At 42.7% G+C, this 19753-nt stretch overlaps 1 protein-coding gene across 1 annotated transcript in view; it reads right to left on the minus strand.

Moving 5' to 3' along the window:
• PKD1L3 (polycystin 1 like 3, transient receptor potential channel interacting) overlaps window positions 1-19753 on the minus strand; it is an 83518-nt gene that overhangs the window by 42303 nt on the left and 21462 nt on the right. Inside the window, exons 7-16 of the mRNA XM_027516092.1 lie at window positions 18852-19028; window positions 17130-17257; window positions 16919-17045; window positions 16181-16309; window positions 15611-15830; window positions 14482-14675; window positions 9738-9968; window positions 8464-8565; window positions 7864-8042; window positions 3029-3175 (exon numbers count right to left, since the gene is read on the minus strand). Coding sequence (XP_027371893.1) covers window positions 3029-3175; window positions 7864-8042; window positions 8464-8565; window positions 9738-9968; window positions 14482-14675; window positions 15611-15830; window positions 16181-16309; window positions 16919-17045; window positions 17130-17257; window positions 18852-19028 — 1634 coding nt within the window. The remainder of the gene's footprint in view (window positions 1-3028; window positions 3176-7863; window positions 8043-8463; window positions 8566-9737; window positions 9969-14481; window positions 14676-15610; window positions 15831-16180; window positions 16310-16918; window positions 17046-17129; window positions 17258-18851; window positions 19029-19753) is intronic.

Raw genomic sequence — 19753 nt, forward strand, 5'->3', positions numbered from 1 at the left:
GTGACTTAGCAGCAGCAGCAGCAGCAGCTGCTACATTTTATACATCTATGAAATAAAGAACTTGACAGTAAATAATGATATAAAAATGATACAAGGAATAATGTTCACTTTAAAAGAATAAAAAATGAAGAAAAACCCAGAAATAAAATAAATTTGAAATCTTAAAATGGAAAAATATGGTCCTCAAAACAAAATAATTAGGAGAAAGAGACACTGGTTTAAGAGAAAAATCAGTGAACTGCCACAGACAGACAAAAAAGATATGCACGCAAGAGTGGCTTAAAAACATGGACGATCGTTAGAGAGACTTTGCATATAGCGAGGGACTGTCAGAGGAGCAGTATTTTCAGAAGTGACATATGAGAATTTCTGTTTATTGAACGCATGACTCTGTATATCAAAAGTGCATTTTGGGACACCCCTCCCTGGAGGTCCGGTGGTTAAGACTCCAGGCGTCCAGTGGTCAGGGAACTAAGATCCTGCATGCCGTGCAGCACACCACCTCCCCAACCCTGAAGAGCACATTTTACATTTTACCACAATAAAACTTTTTTAAAGTACACTCTGAGTGCTAAACAGGATTTTTAAAAAAGGTAAATCCACAGTGAAAAGAAATATGGTAAAATTTGGAACATCAAGGATAAAGAGAAAATACTAAAAAGAGAAAAGACAACATACTTTAGAAGAATAACAGGTAGACTGACATAACAACAGAGGCAGTGCTGAAAGGCAGTCCTCCATGAACGCTTCACATTTAGGCATTTATACAAACTTTGCTCCTGGACTATGTCTTCAAGTATCTTTGTGTAAGCAGACAGCCCTAAAAAGACAGAATCAGGAACTCTCTTTGGAGACAATTTACATTTCCAGATTATAAAGACAGAGACTTCTTGCTTCCCAGAGACTTTCTAGGGTAATAAAGATAGACATGCCTTCTTCTCACCCCTTGAGAGATTTGCCTACATTGCAGGCTGATAAAGATAAGGTCTTATTCTATAGGGAAGGATGGGCAGGTTTTCTGGCAGCTCATAGATCAGCGTCTCCTGGTTTGGGGTTCCTCTTTTGTAACATACCTCTACTGCTTGTGCAGCTCACAGCTGGCTCTCATCACATCACCCTGTCAAATCAGGGAGCTGCCACAAATTACTGCTCTGGCTGCTTCTACTGCTCTAAGTAGTAAACTGTCTAAATCCATTTGGGTCAGTGGAAACAGTGGAAGGAATACCTCTGAAAATTCTTCCACAAAAACAATGATAAAACTTCTTTTAAAAAGTCAGAATCAAATTTTCAGAACTCAGGTAAGTAACCAAAGGTTTGTAGCAACCTGGGAGTGTTTACATAAGAAAAACGGTTAAATATCAGTAAGAACAGAGAATTTTGTGGCATTTTAATTGGCCCTATTTCCCCATCTCCCTTTCCCTAGCTCCATGGTAACCTTGAAAACCAAGAGCCTTCAATCACAGTGAAATCCAGCAGCCTGGCAGTCACTAGAGGGGGCAGAAGGGGATTAAAAGCATCCTTCCCAGAGAGCCGTCATTATCTGACTTGTCTGGTAGTTCCCGGGAAAACTCCACTTGCAAGACTGCCCTTATTTGATATGACTGGACACTCATCCAGTGAAAAATGCTTCTTCTTTGAGGGCACTGTCAAAAATGTTAAGAGGCAACTGTTTAACTTCACAGCTGCCTGATAAGGCAGGCAAACAACGGGCTCATCACAAAGCCTGAGAGGGTCAGAGGTCCACAGGAGTTTTGAAAAGCTTCGACACAGTCCTGGGAGTCTAATGATAGGAGGCCATGTGCACGCCCGGGGATGTGGGCATGCTCAGGAAACACCTGAGCAGGCCCTACACTTCTACTCCTGGAAGAACCCTGAAGCTCTCAGCAAGCAGGAAGTGAAGGCTCAGGCAGAGCTGTCAGCCACCTGGCTGCATGCGGAAGGCATGGCACAACATGTGTGCAAAACCCCTCAGCAAAGGCTGGGAGGCTTACTGGCTCAGGCCTTTAAAGAGGTCTCTGTCTAGCTGTTAGCTGCCCACTGAACTGACTGAGCAAGAACTTCAGTTTCACATACGATAGAAATACAGATTTTATAGAATTAGTTCGAAACAGACACAGGACAATAACGGACACTAAGAACAAGTACTGGGGGAGAGGAAGGAGATTTGATCTTCAGAGTGGCCACATTTCATTATTTAAAATGTTGGGTTTTCAACAGAAGATCACAAGACATGAAAAGAAACAAAGTCTCTCTCTCCCTCACACACACACACACCACACTCAACAAATTGTTACTGAGGAAGCCAAGACACTGGATTTACTAAAGATTTCAAATCAGCTATTTTAAATATGTTCAAAGAAATAAGGGAAATCATGTTGAAGTAACTAAAGGAAAGTAAATGAGCATGATGTCTTGCTAAATAGAGTATTAATGAAGATACAGAAATTATTATTATTGGTTGCACTGTGTGGCACGCAGGATCTTAATTCCTGTTTAGGGATCAAACCCGTGCCGCCTGCATTGGAAGTGTGGAGTCTTCCAATGAACCACCAGGGAAGTCCCCAGAGAATATTTTTATTTTTTTTAACTAATTTTTTAAAAGTTTTTTTAAAATGTGAACCATTTTTAAAGTCTTCATTGAATTTTTGACAATTTTGCTTCTGTTTCATGTTTTGGTTTTTTGACCATAAGGCATATGGGGGTCTTAGCTCTCTGACCAGAAATCAAACCGTTGCCCCCTATACTGGAAGTGTGGAGTCTTAACCACTGGACCACCAGGGAAGTTCTCAGAAGTTATTAAAAAAAAAAACCAAAACAAATAGAAAGAGTGCAGCTGAAAAATACAGTAAGTGAAATGGAAAATTCACTAAAGGCTCAAAAGCAGATGTGAGCTGGCAGGAGAAAGAAGATAGGTCAAACTTGAAGATAGGTCAGTTGAAATTGTCTTGTCCAAGGAACAGAAAGAAAAAATAATGAAGAAAATGAACAGAGCCTCAGAGACAGGTAGCACATCATTTCTCAACAGTACCTAAAGGAAAAGAGCTCCTTCTTTGAGACTGGCATGAAGACCCGGTCGCGCTCACTGTCTCCAAGGTCCATGGCCAGCCAACAGTTGCACAGGAAATGCCATTTCCTTTTACCTGCGATGTCAGTGACAGTCACCTGGCTTACATACCTATAGTAAAATAAAGACAATCATGTTAGAGGGTGGGCATCAATCAATTGCTGTAATAAGCAGTGACCTTATGGAAGCAACCTCAATGTCCATTGATGGCTGAATGGATAGAGAAAATGTGGTATATATACCGTATACAATGGAATATCATTCAGTTACTAAAAAAAGAATGAAATTTTGCCATTTGTGACATGAATAGAGGGCATTAGCCTAAGTGAAATAAGTCAGAGAGAGACAAAGACAGATATGATCTCACTTATATGTGGAATGTAAAGGCAAAGGTCAGGAGAGTCAAAAGGTACAGACGGCCAGTTATAAAATAAGCCAAGGGGATGAAACATACAGCATGGCGACTGTAGTTAATAATATGGTGTCGCATATATGAAAACAGCTACAAGAGCAGATCTTAACTCTCACAACGAGAAAAAAATTCTCTATGTATGGTGATGCTTGTTAACTAGACTTATGGTGATTATTTCACAATACATACAAACATCAAATCATTAGGTTGCAGACCTGAAGCAAATATAAAATTGTACATCAATCATACTGCAATAAAAATAAAAAAAGAAAATTTTTTATTGACAGAGGGTGTCCAAGTAAACAGATTCTGCTTCATTGTAGGGGCAAGAGCCAAAGAAAGAAACGAGATCTGATCCCACTTTTTCCTTCCCAACCTCTAAAGGAGTTCACGTACCAAATATCAGAATGCAGACTTCCATAACCTGGAATAGTCAGTGTGTGTTTCTATTCCTTAAGATTTCTTCTTTCTACAGTGACAGCACCCCACCACCTTTGTAAATATCCCATCTGCCTCCATCTTTCACCACTAGGGTCTAAGGGGGTGTACATGGGGAGTGGGCTTTAATGTTTATATTAATGACTTGTCTTGTTTGGGTCTGTGGCTTCATCTTGGCTTCAGAGCAACAGGTCCTGAAACTTCATCCTCTTTTCAACCCGTTTTTTTTTTTAACCATGTGTCTCTGTCTTCTCCCCTGATTTCAACCATCAACCAATTTGTCCTGCAGAACCTCTGCTCTGCCTGTTTGACTTCACCTTGCACCTAGTCAGCTAATCTCCTTTACTGAAAGGATGCTACTTCTCCAAAAGTCTATACGAAACCATTCAAATCTCTCTGGTCAAAATTCTTATTTTAGTTGGAAGTTATTTTTTTCTTTTTTTGGAAGTTATTTTCTGTGTGAGGAGCACAGATCGCTTTAAAGCTAAAATTATTTCTGGGACTCTCTTTTGAAGCAGTTAATATAATCACAAGTGACTAAGTTGCATTTGATTTAAACTTAGCTACTTGTTAAAGCTTTCATTTAATAGCAAAGTATAAAAAAAGAGAAAATATTCATTTTCTGATTGGTGAGAAACTAGTCAACCGTTTTTTTCTCTGCTCTCCTTTCATACAGAAAAGAAACAGAGAATCTAATGTGTGTCAGAACAATCTAGTTGATACATTCAGTACGATCAGTATAAAGATACAGAAAGCATAGTCATTTTCTAAGAAAATATGCTGGCAGTCTGCTTTTTATTGGGGGTGGATAGTTCTTTTGCTTCTCTGTGTTTTCCAAGTTTTTTGTATTCAAACATCTATTACTTTTGCAATTAAACAAAGAAAAGAAAATATTGACTAAAAAAATTCTTTGAAAGAGCCTTAATAACAAAGTCTAGAAGTGAACAGGTAATTCTTGAGAACTGTAACAAATATTTATTGTTACAATAGACTGTAATTATCAATTATAACAAATATTGAGTCCTACTATAATTTTGGCACTGTATGTGCTGTTGAGAATACAAATACGACTAAGTCAACATTGCTATTCCATGAGGAGCATAAAGTCATTATAAGTCAAAAAATATTATAAGACTCCATACAAAATTAGAATTTATATAAACCAGTGATAAAAGAAAAATGGAAAATATCATATAGGTGTGAATTCCTTTATGTGTTGTGAATTCCTTTATGTGTTTCCTCAAAGAGAAATATCTATTTAAATTAAAAAATGTATTTCTAATAATTATAAAATATTGTTAAAACTTTTGGAAGTAACTAAAACTACCCTGAAGAAAAACTTAAAAATTCATAATCCTACTACCCAGGGATAACTATTGGTAATAATTTAGTGTATATAGCTCTAGACTTCCCCTTATAAACACACTTGAAAAAAAAATCAACTCTGTTGTGGTATAATTTACATAGGATAAAAGGCACCCATTTAAAGAATATAGTTCAGGGAATTTCCTAGCAGTTCAGTGGTTAGGCCTCTGGGCTTTCACTGCCAAGGGCACAAGTTTGATCCCTGGTTGAGGAACTAAGATCCTGCAAGCCATGGAGTGCAGCCAAAAAAATAAAAATAAAAAGTACTGTTCACTGCATTGTGGACAACTGTATACACCTGTATAATAAGCACCACCATGGCCACCCTGAAAAGTTCCCCTGCCCCCTTTCCAGTCAGCCCTCCTCAGGCTCACCCTGGGCTCCAGGTGACCACTGACATACTTCCTCTCTCTACAGGTTAATTTGCTTTTTTTTGTTGTTGTTGTTAATTTGCTTTTTTCAGAATTTCACATATTCTTGTGTGTCTGGCTTCTTTTGCTCAACATAATGCTTTCTGAGATTCGCCCATGTTGCTGTATCAGTAGATTGTTCTTCTTTGTCAGGGGTCATATTCCACCAAATGAACACACTAACATTTGTTTATTCATTCAGGTGATGGACATTTGTGTTGTTTCCAGTTTGAGGCTATTTTTCATAAAGCTGCTATCAAAGTATTTGTGTAAGACTTGGAGTGGACATACGTTTTCACTTATCTTGAGTAAATAACTAGGAGTGGAATTTCTGGGTCATAGGGTAAACGTATGTTCAACCTTACAAGAAAACTGCCAAATTGTTCTTCACCGAGGCTGTACTGGTTTACATCCCTCCAGCGGCGTGTGAGAGCTCTTAACTGCTCCCCACCCTCACTCCACCTTTTAGTTTTACTCATTCTAGTGGGTGTCTACTGCTATTGCTGTGGTTTTAATTTGCATTTCCTGATAACCAATGATGCTGAGCATCTTTCAAGTGCTTATTATACCCTATTTACCTTTATAAAAGAAAGCGGAACAACAGTGGAACCAACTGTTGTGTAGATACCTGAACAGGATGGAAGCAGCAGGAAAATCATCGGGCTGTCCTGGCCTTATGGTTGGTGTCTCTAGTCTAGCAGAGAAGGACTTTTTTAAAACTTCTTTTTGGCTGTGCCATGCAGCTTGTGTGATCTTAGTTCCCCAACCAGGAATTGAACCTAGACCCTTGGCAGTGAAAGTGTGGAGTCCTGACCACAGGACTGCCAAGGAATTCCTGGGAAGGACTTCTTGTGCTAACAATTTTAGGCTGGATGCATATTCCTTTCAGGTGGGAAATATTCAGCAACTGACTTGTTTCTGGGTCAGTTCTCAAACCTGGGTCTGAGATCTTTGGGGCTGCCCTGGTGGCTCAGTGGTAAAGAATCTGCCCACAGGGTGGAAGACCTGGGTTCGATCCCTGGGTCAGAAAGATCCAAAGGCAAGCCAGAATCCAAGGACAGAAGAGCCTGGTGGGCTACAGTTCATGGGTCCATGGGGTTGCAGAGCTGGACACGACTGAGCAACTAACACACACTGAGACCTCTGACTTCACTGCCTTCCTTTTTCCTAATCCCAACAAACCAATGATCTTCATCCTCAATTAATTTTTATCATCTACTTTCTCCACTCACTTCTCATAATTCTCAGAGTGCTGCTGAAGGAAGATGTGGGAGCGTCTGGACCCAGCACAGGGCAGGTACGCACACTCAGCACTGACCGTTTCTCTGACTCTTGCGGGACATCCCGACTGTAATTCCACTCCTTCCCCTCTCCTTAAGCTCTTCATTTTGACCCAAAGTATATTCTCTATATAGTCATGTATTAAATACTCTTTAAAGATGCTTTTTGTGTTTAGAGATACTTTTAACTTATGGTACTTTGGGGCAATGTTTCCTTGTTATTATTTTCTGTTCACAGTAGTGACCATGTTTGATGGAAAAAAATCTGGGACTCCGTTGGTGGTGCAGTGGTTGAGAATCTCCCTGCCAGTGCACAGGACACGGGTTCGATCCCTGGTCTGGAAATATCCCACATGCTGCGGGGCAGCTAAGCCCGTGCGCCACAACCGCCAAGTCCGCACTCTAAAGGCCATGAGCCACGAGAAGAGGAGCCGCTGCGATGAGAAGCCTGCACCCTGCAACTGGGGAGTAGCCCCTGCTGACTGCAACAAAGATCTGGCACAGCCAAAATAAATAATTTAAAAGATGTTTAAAAAAAAATCTATCATTCTCCCTCTCATAAAATCTCTTAATTTTCAATATTTCTTTCCAGGTTTTCTTTTGTGTAGACAGCTTTGAAATGAAAATCTAACGTAATTCCCTGGTGGTCCAGTGGTGAAGACACGCACGTCCCATGCAAGGGCACGGGTGTGATCCCTGATGGGGGAACTAAGATCCCACATACTGCACGGTGCAGTCGAGAAAATATTAAAAAGAAAGAAAAATAAATTAAAATCAAACAGGTATTTGTTACTATTTGATCCAAAACATTATAGTTATTTACTGTGATGCCGTGCAGGTCTTTCCCCAGAATGCTGCAGAGAAGCAGCACACCAGCCTGATTCGGATACTTACCAAGCAGGGCTGGCGCCAGAATTGTCATGCCAGAGCCGCAGGCTGTGTAATTCCCCCAGAGAGGATGGAGTGCCCAGGAGGAACACATCCAGTCCCCCGCGTTCAAAGACTGCCTTCTGGGAGTCACAAAGGTGGTGGGGCTCGCTCCGCCCCTCTGATCCATAAAGGGTGATGACTACCTAAACCAGGACAAAGAAAAGATAAGATACGGCAAGTTATAACATGAGTCTTTTGATTTATGTCTAAGGGGAAAGATGAAGACAGAGAAAACTGTACTGAGATGAGGTCCTGGGGTCTTAGACAAGCAGAAAGGGCTCTTCAAATGTACAATTTTTAAAAGGTTTTTGGCTGCACCCCATGGCATATGGGATCTTAGTTCCCTGACCAGGGATTGAACCCACGTCCCCTCAGTGGAAGCATGGAGTCTCAACCATTGGGTCGTCAGAGAAGGCCTAGATGGAGAGTTGAGAACCAGGACGACCGCCCTCCAGGATCTGTGTGAAGGATGACTGGGTGCCAGGATGTCAGCAAGGGTATCGGAGTGCAGCTCGCATGGCAGAGAGCGCCGAGCAGTGAGGGAAGAACCTTCATTGCACTCACGTTGGCTGTCGTCGCGGCCCTTCTTCTATGGCCCGTGGAGACCTCAATAAGGTAGTGGAATTGAGAGCTGGGGTCATTATCAGCCAGGATGGTAACCTTCACCTGCAGGAAAAAGCACAATCAAGAAAACCAGCAGATCTTCACTCCTTACAGCCCAGCGAGAAGCAGGAGGATACACCACGGCAGCTTTGGTGACTCCGAGGAAAGCAGGGGTGAGATGGGGGAGAAGGTAAAACAGACAAGCAGACCTAAGTTAAGTGATAAAAGTGGGGGCTATGGGTTGAAAGTCCAGGGTTTATGTCACGAGAATGAAACAGTCATAAAATCAACTGATCGGGTCTTGGGCCTCTAAATCTCTCCATTTTCCCCCCACCCAGAAAGGGTTATCAGATAAGATATAAGACACCTAGCTAAATGTGAATTCCAGATAAATGATGAATAATTTGGGGTCATATTTATGCTAAATATGCATTCACTATTTATTTGAAATTCAAATTTAACTGGGTGCCTTGTATTTTTATTTACTAAAATTGGTAATTCCACACCCACAGTATATTCACATATTCTAGAATTTCCACATGTACGGAAGCAAGGATGAGAAAGATATAGAACAGAAATTAGAAGGAAGCTGTCAAAGGATTTTTTGTTTAAAAAAAGATTCTATACAAGTTTCTTACATATTGCAGTTACATTAAATTATAACTTTTTGGACTTATCCATAACTTTCATATCCAAGGTATTAAGTGAGATAAATGTGCATTTGATTATAGTTAAATTCTCTGTGTGTTTTCTTTTGGCTTATTCCTGACCTAAATGAATCATATGAAGATTCAACCTTGGCTAAAAGAAAAAAAAAATGGAGAAATAGAGATAAATCCCTGGGCCTTGAGACAGTAGACATGGAGAGAAATGTTAAGAGAAGTCCCACTGGAATTTTTACTATCTGCTACCTGCCTCTTTTCAATAAAGTGGACTTCCCTGGTGGCTCAGAAGGTAAAGCGTCTGTCTACAATGTGGGAGACCTGGGTTCGATCCCTGGGTCGGGAAGATCCGCTGGAGAAGGAAATGGCAATCCACTCCAGTACTATTGCCTGGAAAATCCCATGGACAGAGGAGCCTGGTAGGCTATAGTCCATGGGGTCACAAAGAGTCGGACACGACTGAGCGACTTCACTCACCTGCCTCTTTTCAATAAAGGTATCTCTTATTTCCTTCCTCTTGTTCAACATACTCAAGACACTGTGACAGAGCTTTCAGAATCAAAGTCTCATCACCTTCTGTGCATCGGCCTGGTCCTTCCTCCAAGCCCACACGAATATGAGCATGTAGATTCCGACAAGGCTGGCCAGCAGGGACACCCCGACCGGGTTGCTGGTCACTCGAAGGAACAGCTCAGCCACGTCTTCCACATTCACCGTCCGGGGCACAAGGAAGAAATCGCTGCCGAAGTAGGTCAGGTGGTTACAGAGACACTGTGTCCTTACAAGCGTGCTCTGCGGCCCGACCTGGAATGACAGTCAAGATGGTGACTGACTGACCGGCATGCTAAGGAAGGGACACACGTAAAACATAAACACACACACAGATTTGGAAAAGAAGGTCTGGTGGCTCATCCTCCGCTGGTGTTAATGTGATCTGGGACAACTGATGGGCACAGCAGCTTGGCAGCATTTAGTAAAACAGAAGAAGTACAAACTCCTTGGATCCTGAGACTCCAGTTCTGAATGCATATCCTGAGGACTCTGCACACACGCACAAGGAAACGTGAAAAAGGACGTCTCTGTCAGCACTGGGTAAAACCAGGAGAAACCAGAACCACCTCTGTGTCTGCTAACAGCAGAACATGCAAACAAGTCAATAAGGAAGTAGGGGCAAACGAATGGGCTACTATACAGCAGATAAAATGAATGGACTGAAGCTGGATATATCAACCTGGATATATCAATGCTGAGTGAACAAGGCAAGTTTAAAAGGATATAACAGTGTGACACCATTTACACAAAGACCTAGAGCATGCAAACCATCACTCATGAATCCAGGTTTACGATAGCTCCTATACATGGGCTTGGTATGTAGAAGATGCTCAATACATACTTGCTGAAAGAATGAATCTGTTGTTGTTCAGTCGCTAAGTCACATCCAACTCTTTGCGACCCCATGGACTGCAGCACGCTATGCTTCCCTGTCCCTCACTATCTCCCAGAGTTTGCTCACATTCATGTCCATTCAGTCAGTGATGCTGTCTAACCATCTTATCCTTTGCTACCCTCTTCTCCTTTTCCTTCAATCCTTCCCAGCATCAGAGTCTTTTCCAATGAACTGGCTCTTCTCATTTGGTAGCCAAAGTATTGAAGTTTCAGCTTCAGTATCAATTCTTCCAGTCAATTTTCAGGGTTGATTTCCTTTAGGATTGACTGGTTTGATCTCTTTGCCATACTCTCAAGAGTCTTCTCCAGCACCACAATTCTAAAGCCACAGTTCAAAAAAAATAAAATAAATAAATAAAGCCACAGTTCTTTGGTGCTCAGCCTTTCTTATGGTCCAGTTCTCAAATCTGTACATGACTACTGGAAAAACCACAGCTTTGACTACACGGACCTTTGCCGGCAAAGTGATGTCTCTGCTTTTTAATATGCTGTCTAGGTTTGTCACAGCTTTCCTTTCAAGAAGCAAGCGTCTTTTAATTTCAAGGCTGCGGTCACTGTCCACAGTGATTTTAGAGCCCAGGAAAATAAAATCTGTGACTGCATATACCAAATTCCAGACAGTGGTTACCCTTTGATATGAGTGAAAAAATGAGGTCTTTAGGGAGTCAGTTCTTCGCATCAGGTGGCCAAAGTATTGGAGCTTCAGCTTTAGCATCAGTCCTTCTAATGAATATTCAGGACTGATTTCCTTTAGGATGGACTGGTTGGATCTCCTTGCAGTCCAAGGAACTCTCAAGAATCTTCTCCAACACCACAGTTCAAAAGCATCAATTCTTCGACACTCAGTGTTCTTTATAGCCCAACTCTCACATCCACACATGACTCCTGGAAAAACCATAGCTTTGACTAGATGGACCTTTGTTGGCAAAGTAACGTCTCTGCTTTTTAATATGCTGTCTAGGTTGGTCATAGCTTTTCTTCCAAGGAGCAACCATCTTTTAATTTCATGGCTGCAGTCACCATCTGCAGTGATTCTGGAGCCCCCCAAAATAAAGTATGTCTCTGTTTCCATCGTTTCCCCATCTATTTGCCATGAAGTGATGGGACTGGATGCCATGATCTTAGTTCTTTGAAAGTTGACTTTTAAGCGAACTTTTTCACTCTCCACTTTCACCTTCATCAAGAGGCTGTTTAGTTCTTCTTTGCTTTCTGCCATAAGGGTGGTGTCATCTGCATATCTGAGGTTACTGGTATTTCTCCTGGCAATCCTGATTCCAGCTTGTACTTCATACAGCCTGGCATTTGGCATGATGAGGGCATATCAGCTATTAAACTATAACTGATGCTACACTTGATCTCAGCCAAAAGACAGAGAAGTGACAAAAGCTCTTTTTTGCAAAAGAAAGTCAGCCTCATTTACTCACCGCATATTTAGTACTTGCAGAATTGATCAACTTCCATGTACCACTTGCCTTATTTTATGTACCTTGTCAGATTTACCATGGACTAATGTTTGGGCAAGAAATGACAAATCTAAAGCACAAATCTAAAGACTTCCCTGGTAGTAGAGTGCATAAGCGGAGAAGGCAATGGCACCCCACTCCAGTACTCTTGCCTGGAAAATCCCATGGACCGAGGAGCCTGGTGGACTGCAGTCCATGGGGTCACGAAGACTCAGACATGACTGAGCGACTTCACTTTCACTTTTCACTTTCATTCGTTAGAGAAGGAAATGGCAACCCACTCCAGTGTTCTTGCCTGGAGAATCCCAGGGACGGGGAAGCCTGGTGGGCTGCCGTCTATGGGGTCGCACAGAGTCAAACACGACTGAAGTGACTTAGCAGCAGCAGCAGAGTGCATAAGAATCTGCCTGCCAATGCAGGGGACACGGGTTCAATCCCTGGTCCAGGAAGATGTCACATGCTACAGAGAAAGTAAGCCCTTGTGCACAAATACTGAGCCTATGTGCTGCAACTCCTGAGGCCCACACGCCTAGAGCCTGTAATTCCTGACAAGAGAAGCCACTGCAATTCGAAGTCCGAACACTGCAATGAAGAGCAGCCCTCGCTCGCTGCAACTAGAGAAAGCCCGTGTGCAGCCATGAAGACCCAGGGAAATAAGAAAAAAAAAGAAAAAAATCTAAAGCACAAGCTTGCTCAGAAGGGACATGCTCTCCCAGCCCACCACACACACCTCCCCCTTTTATCTAGGCTGATTTATCTCCCTTCCGATGCTTTTTCTTTCTGGGCCATCCCAAACGAGGTGACAGGGGCCCTGAGTTTATTGCCAGCTGAAATGGGAGAGAGGCAGAATTGGGCAGCTTCTACCTAAACAGACATTCAGATGGCCAAGAGACACATGAAAAGACGCTCAACATCACTAATTGTTGTTTTTTAGTCTCTAAACTGTGTCCGACTCTTTTATGACCCTATGGATTGTAGCCTGCCAGGCTCCTCCATACATGGGATTTGCCAGGCAATATTGGAGTGGGTTGCCACTTCTTTCTCCAAGGGATCTTCCTGACCCAGGGATCTGAACCTGTGTCTCCTGCCCTGGCAGGCAGATTCTTTACCATCTGAGCCACCAGGAAAGCCCCACTAATTAGAGAAATGCAAATCAAAGCTGCAATAAGGTGTCACCTTACTTCGGTCAGAATGGCCATCATCAAAACATATACAAACAATAAACACTGGAGAGGATGTGGAGGAAGGGGAACCCTCATACACTTCTGGTGGCAATGTAAGCTGATACAGCCACTGTGAAGAGCAGTGTGGAGGTTCCTTAAAAAACTAAAACTAGAACTACCATATGACCCAGCAATCTGACTCCTGGGCATATACCCTGAGAAAACATAAATCAAAAGGACACACGTACACCAGTGTTTATTGCAGCACTATTTACAATAGCCAGGGCATGGAAACAACCTAATGTCCAAAGACAGATGAATAGAAAAGACGACATGGTACATATATACAACGGATATTACTCAGCCACGAAGAGGAACAAAACTGGTTCATTTGTAGAGATGTGGATGGACCTAGAGTCTATCATACAGAGTGAAGTTAATCAGAAAGAAAAAAACAAATATCACATATTAACGCATGTATGTGGAATCTAGAAAAATGGTGCTGATGAATTTATTTCCAGGGCAGGACTAGAGATGCGGATGCAGAGAACGGACATGTGGGCACAGGGGGCGAAGGGGACAAATTGGGAGATTAGGACTGACATATATATGCTTCCAGGGAAGATACTGGAAGAGGGCATGGCATCCCACCCCAGTATTCTTGCCTAAGGAGACTGGCAGGCTGTAGTCCACTGGGTCGCAAAGAGTTGGACATGACTGAAGCAACTTAACACATACACACTTCCATGTGTGAACAGATACTAGCGGGAACCTGCTGTGAAGCATAGGAAGCTCAGGCTTAGTGCTCTGTGATGAATTAGAGAGGGGAGTGGAAGGGGATATGTGTATATGGTTGATTCACTTTGTTGTACAGCAGAAACCAACACAATATTGTAAAGCAATCATATTTCAATGCTGCTGCTGCTGCTGCTAAGGCGCTTCAGTCGTGTCCGTCTCTGTGCGACCCCAGAGACGGCAGCCCACCAGGCTCTGCCGTCCCTGGGATTCTCCAGGCAAGAACACTGGAGTGGGTTGCCATTTCCTTCTCCAATGCATGAAAGTGAAAAGTGAAAGTGAAGTCGCTCAGTCGTGTCCGACTCTTAGCGACCCCATGGACTGCAGCCTACCAGGCTCCTCCATCCATGGGATTCTCCAGGCAAGAGTACTGGAGTGGGGTGCCACTGCCTTCTCCATATTTCAATGAAAACAATATTAAAAAAAAAAAAGAGGTGGGCAGCTTCTGACCTGGCATCCACTGCTCTTCCACATGCTGTTGAGGCTGTCCCAGAAATAGCACTGAGTGACGGCAGTGACCACCGAGAGCAGGGTGGGCGTCCGCTGAGTGCCCTCTTTGCTTTTATCCAACACAGCTGTTATGTAGTAGGTGCCGACCCCATACCGCAGTTTCTCTGGCGTCAGCACCCATGTGTATTCCTCATCTGAGAACAAACAAAAGTGCTTAGCTGCCTTTCAAAGAGGACAAAAATACCATCAGAACTTTTCTTCAGAAGGGTCTGTTATTGTTATTATTTTACAAATGGGAAACAAGAAGCCTCGCATCACAAATGGTTTTAAAGAAAATGACCGGTGATATAATCTGGGGTTCTGGATGACTCCTGTTCCATTAAAAAAAAAATTATATGTTTTTGATAAATGAAGATTTTGGTCTAAGGAATTAGAATGTACTATGAGTTTTAGAAAAATGAAATAATCACACATCAAAATGATAATAAGAGAACCTTGGTAACAAGAGAAACCCAAGGGCGACACGTGGGCAGGCAAAGAGCAGCTCCAGGTCCTGGTCTGCACACTGGAGGCTGGGTTTCGGGCCTGGCTTTGTCACCAGCTGGCTGCTAAGGGCCAAGGCAGGTCACCCAGACAAGCTAGTTTTCTCATCTTTCAAACACAAAATCTGAACCGAAGGATCTCCAAGATCCCTTCCAGTTTCTGAGGACATATTATTGCCAAGATCAGCAAGGACAGAGGACGTGCTCGGAATCAGCAAAGAGCCTGCTGGTGATGCAGACACAATTTGTAGCTGGCCAGCCACCAGTGAGAGGTGCTGGCTCAGCAGCTCTGTTTAACAGGAAGAGTCACTTGAAAAGTGATTACAAGAATGCTGGTAAAACTGGCGAAATCCAGGGAAGATCAATGCATTGGGTCAGTGTCGCTTCCCGGTTGTGACACTGAACCGCGGTTACGCAGGAGTAATCATTAGGGAAAGTGGGCAGCAGGCACGTAAGATCTCTGGGTTTTACTTTTTATAACTGCATGTGAATGATCTCAGTTGTATTTTGTTATCTCAAAATAAAAAGTTAAAAAAAAAAAAGAACAACATGCTTTCTAAAGTTTCTGGCATCTGGTTGGGGCTTACCTTTCTGCGACACCTTCTCCTTCGGCAGGTGGAAGTGGGTGAGGTTGGGCTGGTGCTGGAACCCCAGGTGGAGTGTCAGTGACAGGGGGCCTTCAGGCTCTATGCACACCATCAGGGACTTCTCCAGGGAGGTGACGTTCACCGTGATAGTAAAGTGGTCTGTGCTCATGTTGAGGCTGGTGCGGTGGGTTTCCACGCTCGTATTTCTCCAGAGCATGATCTAGAATAAGAGACACTTCATTAATTTCCAAGTTTAAGAGGGTTCGTCGATGGCTGCTTTTCAGACTCCTTCTTCATGATAATGGAGTAGAACCTGCTAGGTCTTCCTCTGTGAATGCTAGCAGGTAACACGGTGCCAGGGATCTACAAGGAAGTATATAGTCTCAGACCTAAAATGCTTTCTCCCAAGTGTGAGGGGGTCTCTCTGTAGAATCCTAAGTAATGACGTGAATAACAAAACAACAGCATGCCCATAAGTCTAAAATGATTCCCTTCAGTTGCTGTAAATTCCCATCCTATTCTCCAGGATCCAATTTCCTTCTTTTTTATTCCCTAATAATCAAGTCATACCTCAATATCCTCCATTAAGTCATGGACTTGGAGCAGTTTATGATTAGAGCTTAGTAACACACTCCCGATGCTTCCAACAATCTTCTTCTTGTCAAAGTCTCTGAAGGGATTGAAAGCCAGTCCTGTTACCTAGAGACAAGAACACTTCAGCTTCAACTGCCCACAAATTTATAAATAACATGCTTGTAGGTAATAGGGGATCGGAAAACAAAGTAAATGCCGGGATTTCCCCTGACTAGCATTTGAAATATTTGTCATTATAACATTCTACAAGGAAGAAGCAGCTAATTAAAGGTGAATCATTTGCTTGAGACCCTCGGAATTATTACTATTTTTGTTTCACCTCAGTACTTGGAGGATTCATTTTACTAGGAAGTAAGAATTCTGCTCTCCAGGATAAGGCTACAATCTTACTTCCGTTTGTTAGGTGATTGCCGAAAGAAATTAAATATGCTGACATGACTAGGTTGGTACACTGAGTTGATGATTATTTAGAGATTTCCAGTTTTGTATAAAAACTGAAGAGTTCAGATCAGTTCAAATCATAACCCAAAAGCGTAGTGAAACCTAGAAGTCTGTTTAATGCTCCCAACCTCTAGCAGGGGTCATGTTTAAGAGTCCTCCATTCCTGCCAGCGTGAAATAGAAATTAGCACACATGACTTTCTCTCATTCTGTCTTCTCAGCCTACACTTTCACATCCCATGTTCGTTCTGATCAGAATCAATTTCATACTCACTTGGACATCAACTCCTGGGTGTTTTTTCAAGAGCTCCTCCAGGGCAGACGCCGATGGAAAGCCTAACATCACAGGGGCTGGGTCACCGAGGGTGTAAGAGCTCAGAGGCAATGTTGATATGTTTTGCCTAAAGAAAAAGAAGTTGAATGGAAATCAATTGCTCTTTGTTCCCTAAAAGTCCAAAGCCTAAAACGAAACTCCCTCCTATTACCTGCTCAGCATCAGAACAGCAGTGGAAGAGGTCAGAGTCACCTCAGGCTCAGCACATCGATTCTGCTGCAGAAACGCCTCTTGGATCCTCCCAAGGCTCAGCAAGGACATTTTCAGCATATTTTCTACCTGCGTTTAGAGAGAAACATCAATACCAGGTGGCTCGTGTAACCTCGGTGTACTGTGTTAGTCAGACAACAGTTTGAGAGGGAGGAAAAGGGGACAAGGACCTTGACAGTGATGAAATGAAAGGTGACACTCACTGGAAGGACCCACGGAGAGCACTTGCCATCTAGCTAAGGACGCATCATCCTTTGCATCAACTAAGAGGGCCACCCAGGGAACTATTTCTTTGCTCCATGACATAAGCTGCCCGAGACCTGCTTATGATGAATGTTTTCTAAAGTTTTTTTTTGCAATGAAATTACGCATATAATTCACCCATTCAGAGTATATAATTCAGTGTTTTTTATATTCTCAGGGCTGTGCTACTATAACTACGATCTAATTGTAGAACGTTTTCACCTTCACTAAAGTAAACCCAGCACCCAATGGCAGCCACTGTCCATTCTGCTATCCCAGCCCCCACTCCCACCAGTACTTACCTTTTGTTGTTCAGTCGCTAAGTCATGTCCGATTCTCTGCGACCCCACGGACTGCAGCATGCCAGGCTTCCCTGTCCTTCACTATCTCCCAGAGTTTGCTCAAACTCATGCCCACTGAGTCAGTGATGCCAGTGAACTACCTCATCCTCTGTCCCTCCTTTTCCCTCCTACCCTCAAGGAGTTACCTTAGCAGGAGGCAACTGCTAAACCACATTCTGTGTCAACAGACTTGCCTCTTCAGGACATTTCACATAAATGGAACTGTGATCTTCTATGTTTGGCTGCTTTTACTTAGCATAGTGTTTTCAAGGTCCATCCATGTGGTAGCTTGTATCAGTACTCCATTTTTGTTGTTGCTAGGTAATATTCCATCAGTAAGGACATGCCACACTGTACTTGCCCATTCATCAGACCATGGACACTGCACTGCTCCCATTCTTTGGGCTACCTGGCTATTTGAACAATGCTATGAACACGAGGGTACAAGATTTTGTGTGGACCTATGAGGGTACATACCAAGGAGTAAAGCTACTAAGCCTCATGGTAATTCTCTTTTTAACATTTTGAGGAACTGTCAAACCGTTTTTCAAGTCGGCTGCATCATTTTACAATCCAAAAACATATAAGCATTCCAGTTTCTCTGCCTCCTTGCCAACTCTTGTTATTGTCTGTCTGTCTAGGTGTGAAGTGGGATCTCATGGTGGTTTGATGCGCAGCTCCCTAGTGACGAGTGATGTTGAACAGCTTTCTATGTGAAGTGTAAAAATAATGTATTTAGTGGAATGTTTATTATATGCCAAGCCCTTCACTGAATTCACTAGATTTCAGCACTAGATGTTCTTGGCTCAGTGGTGGGGCGGAGAGAAGACCGGGAGCAGGCTTGATGGAGCAGTCTCCTGAGTGGTGCCTGTTTAGCTGGGCTCTCTAGAGGCCTGGAGAATCCCAGAGATGGCGGAGCCTGGTGGGCTGCCGTCCATGGGGTTGCACAGAGTCGGACACGACTGAAGCGACAGCAGCAGCAGCAGCTAGAGGTCTAGGGAAAGGCCATGTCGATGCCTGATCTGTCAAGATGAAAAGGTCTCTAAACGGAGTTGGCCACTGGCACACACTGTACCCACCTGCTCAACGCGATGCCCATGTCTTGGCCGACTTGCTTCACCAGCTTTCATTACGTTGTTGAGGGAGTGGAGGAGGCAGATGGTCACAGGTGTTCTGGAGCCTGGGTCGCTGCTGTTCAGAAATGGGCTCTGCAGTAGCTGCTCATTCAGGTCTGTAAGGGTATCGATGACCCTGACCTGGAATTTCAGCAGACACATACACATCCCTGCACTGTTTATGACCACTTTAAACCTGGGTTCTCCTTATAAGGAGTTCTGTGTTCTTCACACACTTCCAATGCATTTTTATAAGAAGCAATATTACAACTTGGCAGGGAAGGAAGATATATTGTTACACGTTACCTAAAGGAGGATGTGTGTTTCTGGTTATTCTAAGGAACCAACACAACCCTTTTCACTGTGATAAGCAGATCAAATATCTAATTAACAGAAGCTTAAAAAGAAAAAGAAATGCTGAGGAAAAGAGCAATGCTGACAGAAATATCAAGTAGACTATCACTTTGTACTTAGGGCCTCCAAAGCACTGAAGATAGACTTAAAAGGGAGATCAAGGAGAATTTCTATATGAAACAGAAAACACCAATTTTCCTTTCTGTGGGTTGTTTGCAAGTAAAAAAAAAAAAGTCAACTAATAAGGTGAAGCTAGCTGACAGATATTTACTGAATATCCACTGCAGTTATAACAATTTTTGTTTTGAAATGTTATTTTCAAAGTTACATGTATTAAAGACCTCTGCAAAATAAAAAATGCAACAAAATTAAAAAGACATGTTGCTAAAATATCAGCAACTTATATAACAAAAGTTAATAGTAAAGCTCTCTTATTCTTAATAAATAAGAAAATGACCAAAAAACCCAAAGGGGAAAAATGAGTGAAGAACATACAGAAGCAATTCAGAGGA

Source organism: Bos indicus x Bos taurus, chromosome 18, assembly GCF_003369695.1.
Source record: "Bos indicus x Bos taurus breed Angus x Brahman F1 hybrid chromosome 18, Bos_hybrid_MaternalHap_v2.0, whole genome shotgun sequence".
Classification (NCBI taxonomy): domain Eukaryota; kingdom Metazoa; phylum Chordata; class Mammalia; order Artiodactyla; family Bovidae; genus Bos; species Bos indicus x Bos taurus.